General features: G+C 43.1%; 1 protein-coding gene across 1 annotated transcript in view; it reads right to left on the bottom strand.

The window, feature by feature from the left end:
• Positions 1-371: 371 nt before the first annotated feature.
• LOC147662640 (adhesion G protein-coupled receptor F3-like) overlaps positions 372-22,271 on the bottom strand; it is a 93,640-nt gene continuing 71,740 nt past the window's right edge. Inside the window, exons 7-9 of the mRNA XM_086951029.1 lie at positions 21,834-21,869; positions 15,319-15,393; positions 372-722 (exon numbers count right to left, since the gene is read on the bottom strand). Coding sequence (XP_086807155.1) covers positions 15,328-15,393; positions 21,834-21,869 — 102 coding nt within the window. The 3' untranslated portion in view covers positions 372-722; positions 15,319-15,327. The remainder of the gene's footprint in view (positions 723-15,318; positions 15,394-21,833; positions 21,870-22,271) is intronic.

Genomic DNA, 22,271 nt, shown 5'->3' with positions numbered 1-22,271 from the left:
CAAAAGCAGAAGGATTCTGTCACCTTCGGACTGATAGGAAGGGTTGCTTCCTTGATACTGAGCAACTTTATATTCCTACTTGACCAAGAATTTGTTTTAAATTGGAGTAAAGATACAAGCAGGACCCCTTCACAATAGTGAGTTTTACCCTGTAAGTAGAAAAAAAACATTGATTGACATCGCTCCACTGTCGGACCAAAAGTGGATTTAAGTTTTTGGTTCTTTTAAGAATATTTATTGAAAAGAAGGAACATTCACTACTTAGAAATATCCTCAGAGAACATGTAAGGTACGTTGCCACCTTGTACACACCAGTGCACCAGTCAATTAGAACATTAGTATAGTTTAATTATATTTTGTCACTAGTAGTACACAGATTTTTCATCCTTTCGATGTATGGTGAGTTAACAGCATAATGCAAACTATTGACAATGACAATCGTACACATAAGGAATATTTTTATTGCCACGCTGTTTCTTCGATAGATCCAGTAATTACTGCTAGTGCTCATAGGTTTCTCTAACACCGGGCTAGATGCCACTATCAAACACCCTTCTTAGAGGACAACAGTGAGTCTGATCATGCCACTGTTGCAGTATGGTTGAGGTGAATTGTTCATCAGGTGATGCTGTGCTGTGATACTTATTTCTCTGACAGCTGATGGAACAACTGAGCTTTAATGGGCAAGAAAGAAATGCGCCCTGCCAGGGAAATATTTCCTCCTGAAGGGAAAGAAACAGAGGCAAATGGTCAAATGATTGCTACATACATTAGAAATGGTCATTCAGTAGTAGGTAAACAGTGAGTCATGGGTTTAACTTGAAAGAACATTTAAGGAAAAGAAGGAAGAATAATATCAAAATAATATTGCATATCCCCTTATCTGAAGTCTATCTCCTTGGAGGTAGTCCAGAATCACAAACAGACAATAATCCCAACAAGAAGAAGGAAAAAGTGCATCACCTGTCCAGTAGATCATTGGCACTCACCCACAAATTGAACTACATCCAAATGTTTACATTTTTACTTGAGTTATTTTGGAGTTTCAAATACAAAATACAATTCAATTTCAAAATTAGAATTTCAGCTAAATTAAGTAATATTTATAAACTTTCATATCACTGAGTTTCTGAAAGGTTTCAGGGGAAGAAACTCGTCATTGGTTGGGATTCACATAACTTACTGCTGGGCTCTGCAAACTCACATTTTCTTTGATTAGCAGCAGGTGCCAGTTGTGCTATAAAACTATATTTGGTCCTATCTCATGATGAAAGGCTTAGTCTAAAGTTTACAGAAGGCAGAGATAGTCATTCTCCACCTTTACACCAGAGAAGGCATGATAGCAAGTGGTACCTTGCATTTAACATGACAATCACTTATTTTAATCTCACTATGCCTGCATCATCCATAGAAGACTGAAGAAAAGTGTGCAAATGAGTTAATAATAGCACCTGCTACTTGCAAACGTGGTAATGTAGGACTTTAATGTCTGAAAGGTAAATGGCTGATTTTAGATATTACTACTGAAATCAATGATATATGAATAGGCAATTAGCATGAGCGTGTAGCACTGATTTTGTGTGTGCGTGTTTCTTTGATTAACCATTGGCACAATGTTTAGTCATATTAGAGGTTTTTGGTGTATTATATGGTATGGCTGTGAACCTCACCATGGAATACACCAGCAAAAACTGTCTTGGGTCCAGTCAGGCTCGTTTGCACAACTTTAAGCTAACCCTCTGTAGGTATGGCTTCGAGCAGCAAGACTTGAATAAAGGAACTAGTGAAAAGCATCTAACAGTACTGTACAACAAAATAAGAAAGCCACACAACACAAAAGAAACACAACATCAACTTATAAGAAAAGAGTATATTTTTATACATTTTCAAAATCCTAGATAAGCAAAATCCACTGGAGGGTTCCGGAGATACAGATTTCTAAAGACAATGTAATTTTTAATCTGACCACAAGCAAACTTTGGCAATTGTAAAGTACCGAAACTTTTGAAAAGTTTATAAAAATTAGTTAGGCTATTACAGCCCAGCTTGGGCAATCAAATCTGACAGGGAGAAGGTCTGGAGTGCTAATGGGTTACATCTGGATGGTTACCAGCCCACCAGAGCATTTTCCAGACCAATGCCAAACTTTACAGCACTACCACAATATACTTCAATGGAGTGGTCCTGATGATGTGGATACAGGGGACGAAAATGCTCAAGGATGCTCTGGGTACTGTGTGGTTGACAGGGGTGCCTTTGTAGTTATTCTGGATCAGGCGGAGGGACTTTGGCCACAGAGGTCAGGGTTCCTCAAAGGAGTCTTTGAGCCCATAGAAAGACAGCTGAAGCTGGGCTACTGGTCTCCCTGTACAGTGGTCCCAGGGATATCCTTTGGTGGGAGTTGATGTCCCTCTGAACTCACATGGCACTCCCTGGTCTGGCTGACTCAGATGCAACTTTTAACTGGTGAGGATCGGTCTCTTGGGGTTCCCAGCAGCAGTTAGAAACATATCTCCCATAGTGGCTACCAATTTGCCGATGTGAGATACTTCAGTTGTGCTGACCCTGCTGGGGGTTCAAGGGGGTCTACTCACTGTTCCTTTGAATCAGTCCTTTGGTCAGGGACTGTAGCATGACTTTTCCCTGAGCCAGGAGCCACAGGCATGGTCCTCTCTTCGCTAGCTCAAGGGGAAGAAGGTGCAGTCCAGCAGACAATGCAGCCTCGCTTTGTGCAGTCCAGGGGATGTCAGGGCAGTACTTCTTCCAGTTATGATGTTATCTAAGGTTCAGGGTACTATATTTATTACCAGAACGTGCCCTGGAGGGATGATGCTGTCAGTAGTCTATGGGCTACCAGGTCTCCACCCTCTTAGTGACGACGTTCCAGCTATGTGTGGCATCGATCAATGCCATAGTGCACTATTCTGTCTGTCCCCTCTCAAGATGTTGGTAAACGTTCTTGGATGCCAGGAGCTTGGTTGCCCACCCTAGAGATGTGGCTGACTGTGGGCTACATGCCAATGGGGAAACTGTTTGGTCACTGGTCACTCATTGCCAACTCCACTGCCATTTGTATTAGAGGCACTGCCGATCGGACCCCAGTCCTGTTCAATTACCCGATTGCCGCCATTTTGTTGGTTTGTTATTGTTTGTGCCTCCCTGCCCTGAGCTCCACCCCGCTCCCGCCTCCCAGCTGACCCCCCCTCGCCCTTCCCCTTCCACCATCCATTTATGACAGATGCACTTGCGCGCAGCGTTCATGCGCAGCGGTCGCGCCCCATGCGCCGAAGGTGCGCCAAAGGTAAGCCCGTCTACGCCCGTCCGCGCCTGGACCGCGCCCAGCACCATACCCCCTGGTCCCCGCCGTACCCAGCCCACTAGATTCACATATGATTCCGCAACTCTCCTCGCCCTCAACCCGGACGCACACCACAATGTTGCGAAGCCACCCCAGGACGTACCCACGGCCCATTCGCCTGCCTCTCCTGCAAGTTCAACTGCTTCAGGACCCTCACCAAATCCACTTCCTCCATACACAGCTCCGACTCTAACCACCTGAAGTGCATCCTGCTGAACACCCGCTCAGTCCACAGACACGCAACTGAACTCTGGGACCTACTCGACACTGCGTCACCGGACATCGCCTTCCTTACGGAAACATGGATGAACACATCATCAGCACCCGACATCGCCATAGCCATACCGGACGCTTACAAGATCATCCGAAAAGACCGCACCAATCAAACAGGAGGAGGCATCGCCATCATTCATAGGAACACCATCAAAATCACGACCAGCTCCGACGATAATCTTGCAAACGCCGAACATCTCCACTTTCAGATCCACACCGACTCTAGGACCACACTTAGAGGCACCCTCACCTACAGACCTCCAGGAACCCGCACCCAATTCAGCGATGACATCACTGACTTCGTCAGCCCTCATGCCCTTGCCTCCGAGAACTACATTCTTTTAGGAGACCTCAACTACCACCTTGAAAACAAACACAACAGCAACACCTCCACCCTTCTGGACAACCTGGCCAATCTCGGACTCAAACAACTTGTCGACACCCCCACCCATATAGCCGGACACACGCTCGACACCAACTTCACCTCCAGCAAGCACATTTCCTTCGATCGCACCACAGCTCTCCATTGGATGGACCACAGCTGTGTTCACTTAAGCTACAAAACCACCTTGACCCACAACCGCCCACAACCTATTCCTCGGAGAAACTGGAACAAAATCACCTCCGACCAACTACTCACCTCACTCAACCAAAACCCTCCCACCCTCTCACTGGACCCAAACCAAGCGGCCACCAATCTCAAGCAATGGATCACCCACAGTGCTGATGAATTAGCACCCCTGAAAAAGCACCAGATCAAATCAGGCAGCAAAAAGGCCCCCTGGTTCAATAATGACCTTAAAAAATCCAAGAAGCTATGCCGCACCCTGGAGAAAACATGGAGAAAAAACCCAACCACCGACAATATGGCTACCCTCAAGGCAGCCACCCGCAAACACCACCAACTGATCCGATCCACCAAGAAATCAGCATTCAAGGATCGTCTCGACAACAACACCCACAACAGCAAGGAACTTTTCAACATCGTCAAAGAATTCACCAACCCCACCGCAGCATCTAACGGCATCACTCCCTCCCAAGACCTCTGCGATGCGTTATCATCCTTCTTCTACAACAAAATCGCTGACATTCACAACAGCTTCGAGAACACTCCCAGCTATCAACCCTCCCCACCACCCTCAGATCCTACACCGCCAACTAACAACCTCAGTGCCTGGAACCCAATCACCACTGAAGACACCATCCGCCTAATGAACTCAATCCACTCTGGCTCGCCAACCGACCCCTGCCCCGACCGCATCTTCAACAAAGCTGACTCCATCATCGCACCCCATCTCCGTGATGTCATCAACTGCTCGTTCAACTCTGCCACCTTCCCAGAAAGCTGGAAACACGCCGAACTCAGTGCCCTCTTGAAGAAACCCACAGCAGACCCCTCTGAACGTAAAAACTACCGACCCATATCCCTCCCCCCTTTCCCCGCCAAAGTCATTGAGAAAGCCGTCAACAGCCAGCTCGCTGCCTTCCTTGAATCCAACAACTCCCTCGATCCCTCTCAATCCGGATTTCGAGCCAAACACAGCACCGAAACCGCCCTCATTGCAGCGACAGACGACATCCGAACACTACTGGATAACGGAGAAACAGCGGCGCTCATTCTACTCGACCTCTCCGCCGCTTTCGACACAGTCTGCCACAGCACCCGTATACAACGCCTCAGCAACATCGGCATACATGGAAAAGCCTTGGGCTGGTTCATCTCATTCCTCGCCGGTAGAACTCAAAGAGTCCGACTTCCCCCATTCAACTTAGAGGCCACTGAAGTCATTTGTGGAGTACCACAAGGATCATCACTCAGTCCCACCCTCTTCAACGTTTACATGAGCCCACTCGCATCCATTGCGCGCCAACACAACCTCAACATCATCTCTTACGCCGACGACACCCAGTTAATCCTTTCCCTCACCAAAGACCCTAACACCGCCAAAACCAATCTTCACGAAGGCATGAAGTAGCCGAATGGATGAAACAGAGCTGCCTAAAACTCAACTCAGACAAAACGGAGGTGCTCACCCTAGGACCTTCCCCCTCTGCCTGGGACGACTCTTGGTGGCCTTCCGCTCTGGGCACAGCACCCACAGATCACGCACGTAACATTGGCTTCTTCCTAGACTCCTCTCTTTCGATGTCCAGACAAGTCAACGCAGTCTCATCCTCCTGCTTCAACGTACTTCGCATTCTCAAAAAGATCTTCCGCTGGATCCCCCTCGAGACAAGAAAGACTGTCACCCACGCACTGGTCACAAGTCGACTGGATTATGGTAACACACTATACGCCGGAATCACAGCAAAATTACAGAAAAAACTCCAACGCATCCAAAACGCATCAGCGAGACTCATATTGGACATCCCGCGACAAGATCACATCGCCGGACACCTAAAACTCACTCCCCACTCACCTCTGCCTTACTCAAAACCACATCTCCTTCAGAAAAGAACTTAAAACCTCGCTATTCGACAAATAACGAACTCCTTCCTCAAGCGCCTTGAGACCCTCTGGGTGAGTAGTGCGCTATACAAATTCCCGAGCTTGAACTTGAACTTGAACTGGTCTTCCCTCTCTCCCTGTCTCCAGCCCATCTACCTGAACAAAGGGCAATCCCTCAGGAGTGCTAACTCCATTTGCCCACAAACAGTGTCTTCACCTTTGAATCTAAACTTTTGGGCCAACACCCTGGATAGCTTCCTGCGAACGGCAGGTAACACCTCACCCTGTTTGCAGGCTGCTATTGTTCGGGAGCCTGGAAGTCATTCACACTACTCCCAAGGTGGGCAGAATGCTATCTGTTGGCCAGGGACAGTGTGAGGCCACTGGGAAAAATGAGTCACAGGGTAGCAACTTTCTAAAAGTTGTATGTCTTTAATAGTGACATTAATTTGACCTGAACTCAAAAACCAAAAAGGTATAAAGTGGGGACTAATAAAACACAACAAGTCTATACTAAATGGGATGGACTTATGGCATTATTATTAGTCCCCACTTTATATCATTTTGTTTTGAGTTCAGTTTTCTCTGCACAGGGATAGTAGGGTCTTTTGGGCTTACCCCTATCTTTGTGTTTCTATTACATTCGACCTTGGCATCGTCAGTTTTAATGCCATAATGAATTTGATACTTTACAGTATCCAGCTAGGTAGTCCCATTCATAAGTTAACCTGTAGCCCTGTGTTTGCCAATCGCGCTACTAACTCATCCACAGCTAAACAACAATTTAGAAGTGTTGCTGTAAAAACATCTATAAAATTACTTACCCTACTTAATCATATACAACTCCCTGCCTTAGGTCTCAATAGACCTTCCTTACATGCCCTAGGTACCTTGGATACCTTATTCTAGGAACCTATATGTCAGTCCTTCGACATACACTTTGTAAATGGTTAGAACACTGGCACTGAGGTCTGGTTAGTAGGCCTCAGTGCACTCTCAGAGTTAATAAACCAGCAGCCTCAGTCCACAAATGTGAGGGTGAATATGCAAAAAGAGGCATTTCCTTACATGGGCCCCTTCCAGACAAAATGTGATGAGTAACTAACCCTTTTCCTGGTGGTAGTCATCATCTGTGTTCCACTGTAAAGTCCATATCCTGTAGGAAGATGGATCATCTCAATCGTTTGGGGTCCTCTCTGCTCATCTACATCAGTCATATTGGAGTACAGACATATTATCGAGGTTTTCTTTTCGATCTACAAAAATATTGAGTTGGAAATATCGAAGGGACAGAATATCGACATCAAGAATATTGGTGACCTGAATATCGACAAGAAGATAAGAAATATTGTTTTTGTTAATATCAAAGTCAGTAATATAGGGCCAGATGTATCAAGCAAATTCGCATTCGCCTTTGCGAATGCGAATTTGCTAAATGGAATGTAGGAAGCAAAATCTGGTGCAAAATAAGGAATCGCAAAATTAGCGATTCCTTATTTTGCATTTGCATTTAAGGGATCGCAAATTTTGCTATTCCTTAAATGCAATGTATGCAGCAAAAAAGAATTAGCAAAATGCCCTTAAGGAATCGCAAATTACCACCAACTTCTAGTTGGTGGTAAATTGCAAATTACTTCAAAAATGCAAATTTTTGCATTTTTCAAAGTGCCATGTGACGCACATACATGCCCTTAGGGCATGTATGTGCGCCACATGTGCACCCATGCATATTTCAGGGGTGCAACAGGGTGTCCTTTGAACACCCCTGCACCCTTGAAATTATTCTCAATTTGCGATTAGCAAATTGCGAATCGCAAATTGAGAATAACTTCCGATTTATTCCTATGGGCCTCCTGGCCCTTAGAAATGAATGGGAAATTATTCCTTAATTGCTAATCGCAATTAAGGAATTTTAAGAAATCGCTAAAAAATAGCGAATTTCTACATACATCCCAATTTGCAATTCCCAAATAGCGATTTCTAAAAAATCGCTATTTGGGAATCGCAAATGATGGTAATGATACATCTGCCCCATAGTTTGTAAAAATATTGTTGTTATTAATATTGATGTTTATATTTGTGTTATGTATTTTAGTATGTATTTTAAATGTATGTGTTCTATAATTTTTGTTAAGTATTGTATTTTTTTTAAAATATATGTATCACATTTTTAGAAGTTATTCATTTTTTTAAAAGTAAATTTTGCGTTTTAGTTCCGTAGCGGGTTGTGGGTTTATGGGGGAATAGGGTGGAAAGTAATTTAATTATAGTAAATGGAATAATAATTTTTAGAAATTATTGATAATTTTTAATTAAATTTTGCATTTTAGTTCTGTAGCAGTTTGTGGGTTTATAGGGAAATAGGGTGGGAAGTAATTTAATTATAGTACATTCAAAAATAATTTTTTGAAATTATTAATTCTTTTTAATTAAATTTTGCGATTTAGTTCCGTAGCGGGTTGTGGGTTTATTGGAAAATAGGGTGGGATGTAATTTAATTATAATTAATTAATTAATGACTTATTTTTATTAATTTATATTTATATATTCAATATTTTGGGGCCGATTCCGATTCGGTAAAATTCTGTCCGAATAGCCGTATGGAGCACATTTCCTGTACGAATCGTATTCCGAACCATCCCTGTATGCAGGATGTAGTACGATGTGCACCCAAAGCAGTTCTCCGTACGAATTGTACCAAACACCGTACGACTCAATAACCCGCATGGATCGCATTCGGAACACCCAGTACGCAATGTCCGTACGGATCGCAGCAGCATTTTCTGACCCAGCAAGTACGATTCTTCTGGACAACACTCCGTACGACTCTTTTTCTACGGGAGCTGAAAACGTCCGGAAAAGCAGATTTTGACTCGAAATACGTACGAAACGGCCCCCGCCGGGTACGGTGCATACACCCCTGGATTTCAGGGGTATGGTGCGTATGTCCCGTGCGTACAGCCCTTGATTGTGGGTGTACGTTGCCTAGGGGTACGGTTGGTACCCCCAAGGTCGTAGGTGTACGGTGCGAACACCCCGTGCGTACACCCCTTGAGTTTAGGGGTACGGTGCGTATGTGATTGGGTGGCTCTCCATACGAATTGCTTCTACGTGATGTTTTCCGTCCGAATCGCGTACTCATTCCCCGGTCCGGATTGTACTTGTCGGGTCGTACGGCATGTTTACGATTCGTACGGTTCACTGTGAGGGTCTGTGTCGTACGGATTCAGCCTTGGTTTTCGTACGGTTCGCAATGATTCAGACGTATTTTTTACCTACGGATCGTACTACGCGATTCGGACGGATTTGTACAATTCGTACGGAAACGGCTACGAATACAAGTCGTCGTACGGATTTGTTTCCCGAATCGGAATCAACCCCTTTATATTGTTAATTGTGGTAATTAAATTATTATTAATTCGTTATTAATTAGTTGTTAATTATTCTTAATTATTTTGTAAATATCTTAATTGGGTTATTTTTTTAGGAGCGGGTTGTGGGTTTATAGGGGAATAGGGTGGGAAGAAATTTAATTATAATTAATTAAGAAATAATTTCTATTTAATAATTATGTATTTATTATGTTATATAGTTAATTATGGTTAATCATTTATTAATTACTTATTAATTAGGAGCATGTTGTGGTTTTATAGGGGAGTAGGGTGGGAAGTAATTTAATAATAATTTATTTATTTATATTTTTAAATATTTATGTTTTCAAAAAATTATATTGCATATTGTGGTAAATTATATTGTGTTAATTATTTAATAATTGGATATTAATAATTATTAATTACTTATTAATTATGTTATTTGTGTGATTTTTTTAAGAACGGGTTGTGTATTGATATGGGAGTAGGCTGGGAAGTAGTTTAATTTCTATATTTTTATATGTTTTATTATAAAATGTATTTTATATTGATTTATACTGTTAATTGTGTGAATTGAATGATTATTAATTTTTAAAAAAATTGTTTGGTAATTTCAAATAATTAATTAATAATTGATTAACTATGTTAATAGTGTTATGTTTTACAATATTGGTGGTGTAATTTATAGGGGAATATGGTGGGAGGTACATCTTATAAAATTAATTTTTGTTTGTTAATAATTTGTAATTATTTTACTGGAGTGTGAATAGTAAATTATTCCTCTCCGCTATCCAACCCTTTCCATACGGTTGAACTCTCTGGGTTGGGAATAATAATTTTTACCCCTACGCTATCCAACACTTTCCCTACTGTTGCGCTCACTGGAGTGGGAATAGTAATTTTTACCCCTCCGCTATCCAATATTTTCTCTAATCTTTCAGTTGATGTAGTGTAAAATGTTTTTTAAAAAGATAAAAAATATTTTAATATTTTATTTTATTATTTATATATTTTATTTGTATTTCCATGTTATTGGTGTATGTGTATATATATGTATTTATAATGTTTAATATGTTTCTAACAATTAATATTGTAATACAATCCTGACTATCTGCGCAAAATGGAGACCTACAGCATCTTCAGGAAACAGCTGAAAGGCTTTTTATTCTAAAACTTTCACCTTTTCTTTCCCTCATCCTCAGAAATAGTGCTAGGCAAGCGCCGAGATGCCCCGGGTGAAGTCGAGTGCTATAAAAGAGCACTTAACATAACATAACATAACATCCATTACAAAATCTCTTTATGGGGGAGATGCTGCACTTCTGCAGCCCCCCGATGCTCCCTTGATTTTGTTGTTGGTGCCCCTGCCCTCCTGGGGTCACTGATAGTAAAGAGAAATCAGGAAAATACAAATAAACTGAAGAGAACGACAGGGCATTATGGGGCGCTCCTCTAAGAGGAGTGCATATTTGATGAACGGCTCTCCCACTGTGCTGGGAAGAGCCACTGCATTGTTTTTGCCACATTGCATTGCGCGGTTCTCCCCGTCTTAATTTTGTTTTTTGAGGGGGGTACCTGGTACCACCCAGGCACCACTATGCCTCCAGCAGGTGGGAGGCAGTAGAGGGGGCCCACCCATTGCTGCCCCACCAGCTCTCGCATGGCCTGCCCCTCTGTGCGCAGCAGTGGGAGCATGTAGCATTTCTCTCCCTGCCCGCTCCTGTGGGTAGGGTGCAGCCTTCGCAGTGGCCGCACCGCTCCCCCCAGACACGGTGAGCAGGGATGAAGTCAGCGCAAATGGGGACGGGGGCAGTGACACTGCCCCATCATCTTTTGCTTCGTGGGGGGTGGGTATGTGGTGCCAGCCCCCCTTCAGTAAAATTGTCCCAGGGGATGGGGTCCCAGGGCCAATAGGGAGTCCAGGGAGGGGCCCCAAGCCTGCCCCCTCCCTGAGGAATAAAATTAATTAATAAATATTGCACCGACTCCTGGGCCCTGGCCCACATTTGAGGTAAGGTAAGAAACAGTGGTGGAGTCCCACGCACTCAGCTGGTTAAAAAGACGTCAAAGGTCACATTCTTTAAAATGGCACAATAGGACCCCGTTGGGCCAATTTTTGGACCCTTGGTTCATTTTACTCCTGGTGGCACCAGTGGCAGCACCAGCAAACCTACTCACCTCCAAAGCAGTGTTGTCCTCAGGGAGTTGGTTCTCGTGGCTCCCTGTGCTAGCCTTCATCTGTGTCTTTGCCTTTGGGTGCATAAGTCCAGAGCTTTACCCCAACGGGTCCTCTGGGGGGTTGTAAGGAGGCAGCATCACTGGCCCTTGGGCAGATCCACTGGTCCTGGGGTCAACTGGGCAGAGTCTTTAGTCCTTTGTGGGCATCAGGGGGTTCTTCCTTCCAGTTGTCCATGGCAACCCAGGATACAGCAGTGAAGCACAGAGAAATAACCAGGCAAGAGAGAGCCTCCCCTTTGTGCAAGAGATTTTTAGGGGGAGTTTAAAGTTACAGAAGGCAGGCACCCGTGTCCAATCCTAAGGTGCCATGCCACTCTCTACCCCTGTTTCAACTTTCCTGCACAGCAAGCTAGGACAGTTCAAAATGGTGTCATCCAGGAGTCACTAGTCACATCTTCTCTGGGGGCCTTAGGTCCACCCCTCGCTCATATCACTGCTAGGGACTTTCTCCCCACATTTGTAAAGGGGAGCCCCCCCCCCCCCCCCCCCCCCCCCTTTGTTGGCTTCAGAGGTCTGGGCTCCCTCCTTTGTGTAGTGGGCTTGGGCAGGCCCATCCCGGGTACAGTGTGATAGCTGAGAGATTGATGCAGATCCTTAGGGGACGTATATGTAAGAAAAGGAGAGTTTAAGGCTGGACAAGGGGTTTTAAATGCCACATCAACATGGATGCAAATCCTTCAGCCACCACCCCTTTCCTCCTCAGGAGCTGAGTGAAGCACTGTTAATTGCTCCCTTTGTGTGGGGAGGTATTGGAAGTAGCCCTTTCTATAGTGTCACCAAAAACACCTTTTGTCTTCCTTCTCCTAAGTTTTCTGAACAAATTGTTTTGGGCCTTAACACATTGTACACTTTACCACTGCTAACCAATGCTAAAATGCTTGTGATCTCCACTTTAAACATAGTTTGTTTGGTTTATCCACAATTGGCATATTTAATTTACCTGTAAGTTCTAGGTAAAGTACACTACATTTGCCCATGGTCTGCAAATTAAATGCTACTAGTTTGCCTGCAGCACTGATTGTGTCACCCACTTAAGTAGCTCTTTAAACATGACTCAGACCTGGTCTCTGTATCTGTGTGCACGTGTTTACCTGTAACCAGTGAAATGCCCCTTACCCTTGCTGTGTCACAGCGGCCATATCTGAAAAGGTGGACACTGGCAATAAACACGCATAGTCCATTTTCCTTGTGATTACCGTCGGTGAGGCACATGTAGTGATACTCAGTCAAAAGTCCAAAATCGGGTAATCCAAAAGGCAAAAAATCCAGTCGTACAGAATGGGTGGAATACAATTTCAACAAATCAGAAAGCAGATGCCAATACAAATCATGGTAGCCTGGGCAATAACCTGGAACAAAGGCTCTACACCAGCACAGACCGTTATACTTTCAAGATCCAAACACAAAGCCCTTCAAGTAGCCACCATCACCCTTTTATAAAAAGGAAAAATGAGGAGAAAGAAAGATATTTCTCCTGGTTGTGCCTCCCTTAAGCCTACCCTTGGGAGGTGTACATTTTTTATGCTGCCTCAGAGTTATGATTCCTCGTAAATCTGGGGCAGTGTCAAAAAGCCATGGATGTTGCTGGGAACCCCCCTAGAAACACCCATAGCATGCCCCATTAATGCAGAAAACTGTGTTTAAGGGAAAAATATTTACAAGGCAGCATTTAGCCAAAACAAGTGGATTAGTGCTGCCTGCTAAATATGGGGCAGGTTCCGGCGTCGCCAGAGCATCACAAAAAGTGATGCACCGGAGGCGCAAGGGGCTTGTAAATAAGCCACTGAAATCTTATGTTGCCAGCATAGTGACATTTTCTTTGTTCCAAATCAGCTTTCTAAGAAATCAGGATGTACCGGCCTCTATCTGATTTTTGGAACACTTACACTGAATAGTTCTATCAAGACAGAAGGACTTATTACTTGACATCCATTTTCTTCCCACTCAAAGCAGTGCTCAATCCAAACTGTGCTTCGACAGTTACTCAGGAAGGGATCCAGAAAGTCCCTGTCTCCATAATGAGGGATACATGATTCACATTACTGTTCATTAGAGACCCTCTGCCTAGCAATTTATTGGCTCTCGTGCCAGAAATAGACGGGTGGGCAGGAAAACAGTTAACTCTTCTTTTCACACCCACTGTGACATTTATAGTTGGTGGAAAGGATATCTGCCCATACTGGCCAACTGACTTTGATGTGAAAAGGGCACTTACACCTTGAAAGTTGACATTCCTAAATTCAGCAATACTAATCATTTTCCCTTAATGGCAGTTTTATGCTAACACGCTAATAAGGGAGTTCTCTCCCACTATTGATTTATTGCAGTGCTTAATTTGAGCCGGTGGTTTCCGGTGGTCAGTACCAGCACTTAATTGTCGAAACCGGTACTTATGAAAGCTGCCACATAGTGGCACTGTTTGTACAATTTAAAGATGAACAGAGAAGAAATTGTTTATTAAGTCAGTATGCATTAAAAACAACTAATACCTGTAACACACGCAATTTTATAGCTTTGTGGGCCTGGAATAGACACTTGTAGTAGTATGCTGGTTAGTAGTTGTGTAGGTACTGTAATTGGCAACACTGGCAATGGGTGATGCAAGTTGCAGAGGCCTCCTGACTAGAGCCCTGGAACTTATTTTTTTACAAATTAAACCCTAATATATCGCCTCTCAAACAGTGTATGCCCTGCACTCAGTTATTGAGGTATTCACATCGATATACCTATCTTTATCCTCAGTTGAACTGCTGCTGTTATTTTACCTTTTTTGAATTTGTTATTCATGCTTCCACTATTTTATTCCCAGATGTTTTTTTTAGTTGCTGTTCTGATTCCTAGATGTTTTTGATGTTTTTTAAAGTTCCACTCTAAAACAATAAAGGGTATCGTTTGCTATATAAATGTTTCTAACATGTTCAAAATGAAAAAGTTAATAAAACAACGCAGGCATTCAGAACACATGGGTGGCCTTTATATGGTAATATTTCTGCTGAAGAAAACAGATTGGATTTGGACCATCTTTTAACCTCGAATGTTGCATCAGGCCGATTTAGAGTTTTGTGGGCTGGCCACCCAGCCGTCAGGGTGGAAGAGCAAATTATATACACCACACTGACGGACTACTGCCGTCATATGTAGAGATACCCACCAGCCCACAGGCAATCAAAGGCCAAATTATCAAGAGCGTTGATAAACATTATCGCCGCTTTAGTGGCCGGAAACTGCCGCTAAAGTGTCAATAAGGGGCTTGATATTATGCGTTTGTGAATTCCCATAGAAGCCCAGGTTCTGGTGTAAACCTGGGCTTCTATGGGAATCCACAAGGGCATATTATCAAGCCCCTCATTGCTGCTTTAGAGCCAGCTTCATGCCGCTAAAGCCGCGATAATGTTATCGCCGTTGATAATATGGCCCCCAGTGCTTTTAGAGGAACCGCCGCCCAGGGAGGCTGTTGTCCTAACTCCGACAGGCCAGCTTCCGGAACATGCCATCAGGGAGCTGTGAACTGGATCTTTGCCCATTCTGATATTTCGTTCACTTCACAAAAGTTCTTCTGCCTTGGAAAAGGTAAGCCATTTTCATTATATTGCTTAGCTACTCCTCAAATAATACGATCTGATACCAACCTTTCATTTTTACTTCTTCAGCGAGCTGCTGTAGGACATTTTGGTTTGGGCTTCAGATGTGGACATAGTAGATGTCTGCAAGAAACAAAATCAAAGTAAATAAACATTAGCTCATATCTCAAACAATATAAAAATCAAATTAATAATTGGTTTTATATAGCATTGTCACAACTTCTAAGAGACATCTTATCACCCACTTTAATAGTGTTCATTTTACAAATCTTCGAAAAATTAGAGGCAGCCGATTAGGTCTTATCAGCTACCTATAACATCAGATATGAGTAATGTTCATTCAACTCACTGAGGCATCTTGCCAGCACTAATAACATAACAAGTGTATTTGTAGAGTATGCATTCAGACAGATGGTCTTTTGGCACCTTTGACCAATAGTTCCTGCATCTTAAATCAAAGGTACTTAAGTACTTGTTTTATCGACCCCGGAAGGATGAAAGGATGAGTGGAGCTGGCAGAATGTCACCCTCTTACTAAATCGATCAAAACACATCTCTGCAAAGGATGCATAAGTGCAGTGAGCCACCAATCCAGCTAGGAATGTGGTGCAAAAACATAACATACTTTTTGTTGCGTATGTAATAAGAGACCAATCAAGTAGATTTTGCTTCAGTTCCTTTTACATGAAACAGTTTGCACCGACCCAGAAATTGAGAAAACATTGAGTGATATCACTGCATTAACATAGTTCATAAGTAACTTATAAATCATTTTAGATTTTTTAATAAATATTTTAATAACAAACTCACAATCCATTCACTGCCTTTGTAGTACCATTGTACTATAAGAAGCTGATGCAGATTTTGCCACGCACTTAGAACCATATTTCAGATTTGGAATGTGTAGAAATACTTTTATTTGATTTGTTAAAATCGTAAAAGGGTGGAACATACCACTATGTGGTAAACAACAACATATAGCATAAAACATGTCTCCATGTTCTGGCCAGCATTGCACAAATGTACATGATGAGTAAAACAGGGAGAGCGCTTTTAAATATACAAGAAGAATAAAAACAGGAGTAGCGCTTTATGAGGCGGTGGCCCTCTCATTAGAAGATTGTGGCTAGCAAATGGCTGTTATAACAAGGGATGCAGCAAATTTAGGGCTTATATTTGATTAAATATGTCTGTCCCCCCTGTCTCAAGTAAAGTGCTTGCAGTGTCTTGGAATAAAGGATGAGAGTAGGCTGTGAAGTGCATCAAGGAGGATCTGGGTCCGGCTGCAAAGAGTCCAGATTTGGAAAGTGAAGAACAATGTATTTGTTCAAGACAGAGAAAACCTTTTAAAAATCAATTTGTTTTGGTGCTGCATTTGATTACACAAATAAAGAGTGTTCCATTGGGCTTCTATTCATTTTTAAGATGGTCAATGCTATTTTGAGCTACTAATAATATTTATGTTTATTGAAAAGTAATGTACAAACTGATTTTTGCTGCTGACTTCAAAAAGATAAAGATAATTGAACTGAACGTACAACCTTAGCTTACACTGTATGTGCTGAATAGGCCTGGGCGAGATTGTGTAGTGGAACTCCGCAAGCGGCTGCGTGAGTTAGATCATGCCGTTTGCATGGATTTTTAGCGCAGGGTGTATGTCCCGCACTGGACTGCACCATGCACAGCACAGGAGAGCGCTGCTTCTTTCTACCGATTGAGTGGATATTCCTACTCGATCGGCAGCTTCCTCAATGCAGACAGATGGTTATGTAATACGGGCGGTCTCTACCAACTGCAACTGCCTGTGTTGAGAAATCTCGCAGGGAGGTGGTCTTGCATTGTATTTTACTCGCCAACTTACTGTACTCCGTGGAGTGCGGAAAACTCTGCAAATGGAGCAGAGTTCACCACCCAGGTCTAGTGGTAAATAGACAACTGGGACATGTGTCACCTAAAATATTGGTTGTGCACTGAGCAGGTGGTTCAAATGTACCACCAATATTATAGATCAAGAGGGCCACTATGTTGCCTTTTCCACTAAGTCTCCAGTCTCCAACTGTAGGGGTGGCCCAACATTGGTAAAAGTTTATAATGTGCTCCCTGTACCCCATCAGTTACCTGGGAAGCCTTCATATTGTTTGCAGACTCTCTAGATTCCAGGGGCCCTCCTTGCCATCCACCTGAGGACCAGGGAAAAGGCTCAGACTGCAGGCTGCCCCCAGCAGACCAGGACACACCACAGTAAAATATGAGTCACATGGGATTCCAAATGGGCAATACGTTTCCTCTGTTCTGGCATCTTTCAGCATGAAACCTCAGTGGCACAGAAGGCAGGTTGCCCTGTGGATAGCTGCCCACAACAAACCAAGATTTCATTAACCCTTGGGGTCTCTCCTGGAGTCTGTCTTCCACATTCCTGGGCAGGTTCTTTCAGGAAGAGCTAGAGTGGAAAACCAATGCACTCCCCGTATTTCCTTCAGCAGGGAGGAAGGTAATTCTGCTCTTTAGATAAAGTTGGGTTTTTATCAAATTAATATCCTCCCAGGGTTAAATTCAGTAGCAGTGGGCCTAGCATGGGGCTTGAAACGGCACAGGCTTGTAGGCCAATGGCAGGAACCAGAACTGTTGTCCTTAATGGTTATTCAAATGCTTAAATAATTCACGCTTTGTGTACTACATCCATTATCTATGGAAGTTTCCCAGAGCCCTTTAGCACAACCCTAAATGACTAAACCAACAGGCATCAATGATCCTGCAAGATGCTCAGTCTTGGACTACCAGTAATTTGTGTAGACAACATTGAGGTAGTCCTACAGAAAGATAAGCAACACAGTCCAGTGGAAGGCCCATGGAGACCAAGATGGCCAGGGGTTTCTGTAAAAGTTTGAAAAGCAGAAACACTGACCTGCTATGCCTCAGATGGTAAGCACAGCTAGATTGTACCACAGTGATCTTGGAAGAGAGACTAATGGCTGTGTCAAATATCAGATTATGTTATGCTATTGGGTATTTTTATAGTGCAGCCATCATCATTTACTATGTTGCTTGGCATGTTGAGGAGCCATCAGTTAGTGGTTAGGATTCATTCACTGGAGAGTTTATTCTGGGCCACGTTGGTGTGGAGAATTGCTTGAAGGTGGTTAACTTTCCTCACAGAGCTGTTCCATAAAGGGGTAACGGGTCTTGTGACCTTGCATCCCACCTGTGGGAATGTTTCATGTGTAGTGGATTATCTCTCCTTGGTGGTTCACAGTGGGAGTAAGGAGACCTTCTACTTAACCTGTGTCAACTATGGCAGTGTTGTCCTGTAAGATCAGTGGTTACTGTGCACTTCCAATTTACCAACATGGTTGTGAGTAGGCATATTTCAAGATCAAAAGTCTGTGTATCTTCTTTCTCTCAGCTGGGGAATATTGTTCATTATCTAAGTTTTAATTGTGCATGCCATTTCGCTCAAAGTTGGATTACATAAATCTTAGTAAATCTTTTACAGCTAGTACAATAGCTCAGTGATTTAAGTGCTCATATGAGGCGTTTATGGGACCAGTCGGTCAATGGCTCAGTCCTCTGAGAGGTCAAATGAGCCTTTAATCCTTCTGAGACTAGTAAGTAGGTATGATTTTCAATTGTGCAATAATGAATTTACATAAATATGTTCTATGTAAAGTGCCTTGGTTAAAGTGTTGTTTAAATATTAGAATATTAGGCCAGATGTATGAAGCCGTTTAGGGGTTGCACACTCTCAAGGTTTACGACTGCTGAAAAGCTTTTCTACTTTTAAACAACAGTGGTCCCTCGGAAGGAAGGGAGTTGAGAACAATAAATATAGACTTAATCGTAACTATATTTGTTTTGACATATCCAGCCGGACAGAGGTCTGATATTTACTTATAAACAACTATGGAGGTATTTTACAGTAATACACAAGATGGGGCACACGCCTGTACCCTACTTATCACATAGATACATATATATATATATATATATATATATATATATATATATATATATTCACTGAAAAAACCATAGGTTTCACACCAGTTATAGTTAGCTGCAAATTTTACTGACATAAAACCATTGAAATTCCACGATATAGTTAGTTGGACTCACTATAACTTGCGCGTGTAATGCACTGCTGATGACTTCACATATTACATCATTCATGACCTGGTCAGTGACATCACTCATTTTTTTTAATTTTTGACCTTGGAGCGCTCCCGGGGCGAGCCCCGGTGAGCGCCCCGGAGAGCGTAGTCGTTTGAAGCGCCCCGGTGCGCGAATCGGGGAAGCGTCCTGTTAGCGCCAATGTCGCGAACGAAAGCATGATCATGACGTATCGCGTAGCCGCGTCCGCGTGATACGCACGGCGTAAGCACACCCGGAAGCACTTGAGCGAATACGATCGCGCAACGTAAACTTCCGACGCGCTTACGCGACGCGACCCGGGGCGCGTCGCGTAAGCGCGTCGGTCATGTGACCTGAAAATAACACTTTTAATTGGTGCAGAACAGTTTTACTTTCATAATGATGAAATCCCTGGTCTTGTGACCTGAAAATAACACTTCTCATTGGTTCAGGCCTTTTTCTTTTCCAAATGATGAAAGAACCCACCTTTTTTCCTTATTCTGACTTTGTCCTTTGACTGAGGAAGACCTGTTTCAGTAATAGAGAGAGAACTATTTTGTACTTTCTAATGGCTACTGTAGCTGCAACAGCTGGAGCATCTGCACCACCACCACCACCACCACAACCACCAAGAGGACCACCAAAACAGTACATTGGTGGTCTAGAAGAGGAGGAAGAGGAAGAGGAGGATGGGAGAAGATGGCTGCCTGAACAAAATACCCCTTACAAGCCCAAGGCACACATTGTATGGGAGTTTTTTTCACTCCCAGAGGGCAAGAAAAAAGTGAATGCGGCCAAGGTAACTTGCCTAATCTGTAACGAACAACTCTCAAGGGGCAACCCAAACAAAAAGTATTCCTTTGGGTAACAATACCATGATTCGACATATGATCCGTAAGCACCCTAACAACTATTCTCGTGCAGAGCTCAGGGAACTGGCCAGTAACCTCCCCCAGTCTTCAAGGACCACCTCCCAAAGAAACGAACCCACTTCATTGGGACCAGAAACATCAGAGATGATGCCTTGTATTCAGCAACGATTTGCTGATTTTAAAATCACTTGTACTGAATGTGGCAAGCTTATCGCCTATGGTGAAAAGAGAGTAAAGCTCATCGTCCTTGCTGGTGACAATCACAAGTGCCCCAAAAAGAAGTAATTTTTTCCGTTTTTTGTTTTTTGCTCCAGTTGAGCCAGTTTCAATTCCCTTTTTTGTTTCTCCCCCTAAAAAAATACAAACAAAATATAAAACTGTTTTGCAAAGCCAAAAAAAGTACAAAATGTTCAAAAAACATTAAAAAATATATAAAACAACAAACAGAATAGAAAAACAGTTCTTTTTAGAACTACCTCCAATTTATAAAAAAAGGCTTTATTTTTAAAAAACTCTGACATTCTTTTTTCCTCATGGTACGCTCCCCGGTCCGCTCCCCGGTGCGCGTACCGGGCGCTCCCCCCGCACAAAACGAAAAAAATAAAAAATTTATTTTTGCCCCGCGGGGCCCTTTTATAGCCCCCACATCAAACCTAGGGGGTCAGGGGGTGTCTACCCTGCCCCCTTATGGTCATTTCCCCCTTTGTTTTGGCCACCTCTTGTGTCTCGATCCTACCGAGACACAAGATGGCGGCCGCTCCGGACTGTTTAGAATGTTTACAGACACACGAGAGCCAATCAGCTTTCCGTGCGCAAGTCGCGTGGCGCGCCCGGTGCACCCCCCTTCCCCCGGTGCGCGTACCGGGGCGCTGCCATAGATATATATATTTTTTGGAACCTAAATTACTCAAAATCCACTGGAGCACATATCTTGAGACATAGCAAAGGCACATCGGGCTACCAGTCCCTACAATTTTGCCAAGTTTGGTGGAAATCCATTCAGCCGTTCGGGCTAAAAGTGAAGTCGACCGCCCTATGGAAATTAACATGGGGAAAACACGTTTTGGAACCTCCCTTTTATCTCGGCCCCCGCTTGATGAATCACCCCCCCCCCAAACTTTCAGGGAAGGAGCAGGCCATTTTCTTGGAGAAATTCGCGAAGATTCGTCCACCGGCGCCAAAGTTATTCCCAATAGAATGTTGCGGATTTCCTATGGAAAGTAGATCCTAACTATAACTACCTACTGGCGACCACCAGTAGGTAATATATATATATATATATATATATATATATATATATATACACACACACACACACACACACACACACACACACACACACACACACACACACACACACGCACACACACCCACACACACACACACACATATATTCCCTTCAAACCCGCTCTTCCTCAATCCCTAAAGAGGCACCGGCAACACGGAATATGGGAGAAGTGTTTATATAGGCAAAAACACCCGTAGGACAACGCATTTTGGTGGACACAGCTTACTTATCTTATAATATATATATATTTTCTAGAAAATATAATTCCTTTTACTTACTGTTCCGCTCACTCGCTTGCAGAAGGCATCTCTGACCTAAAAAAAATATATTAGTCAATACTAAAGTCCTTGAATAGAATTTAGGATTTAGCTACCTCTGGCATTTTAGATATTCTAGTCGTGATAACAATATATATATATTTGCACTAGATGGCTTAGCATATGTAGAACATTTGTTTCTCCCTTTTTTCTATATATTTAGTTTAATTTACGATTCGGAGAAATAGTTGCTGCTTGCCACAGAGATGATGATGAGGAATACGTACGCCATAACACAGGGCATTGTGTAGCTTGATATACTAGTACCGTGCATTGAAAGTGAAACAGGTGAGATGTAATATTCTAAATAAACCAAGTTAAAAGGCAGAGCCAGCACTCAATCTCTCATACAAAGACTTGCTAAAATGCGTCGGTTGATATATCAAAACGGTACGCTCA

Source organism: Lissotriton vulgaris, unplaced genomic scaffold, assembly GCF_964263255.1.
Source record: "Lissotriton vulgaris unplaced genomic scaffold, aLisVul1.2 SCAFFOLD_1792, whole genome shotgun sequence".
Lineage (NCBI taxonomy): Eukaryota > Metazoa > Chordata > Amphibia > Caudata > Salamandridae > Lissotriton > Lissotriton vulgaris.
This window is presented reverse-complemented; position numbering and strand designations above follow the sequence as displayed.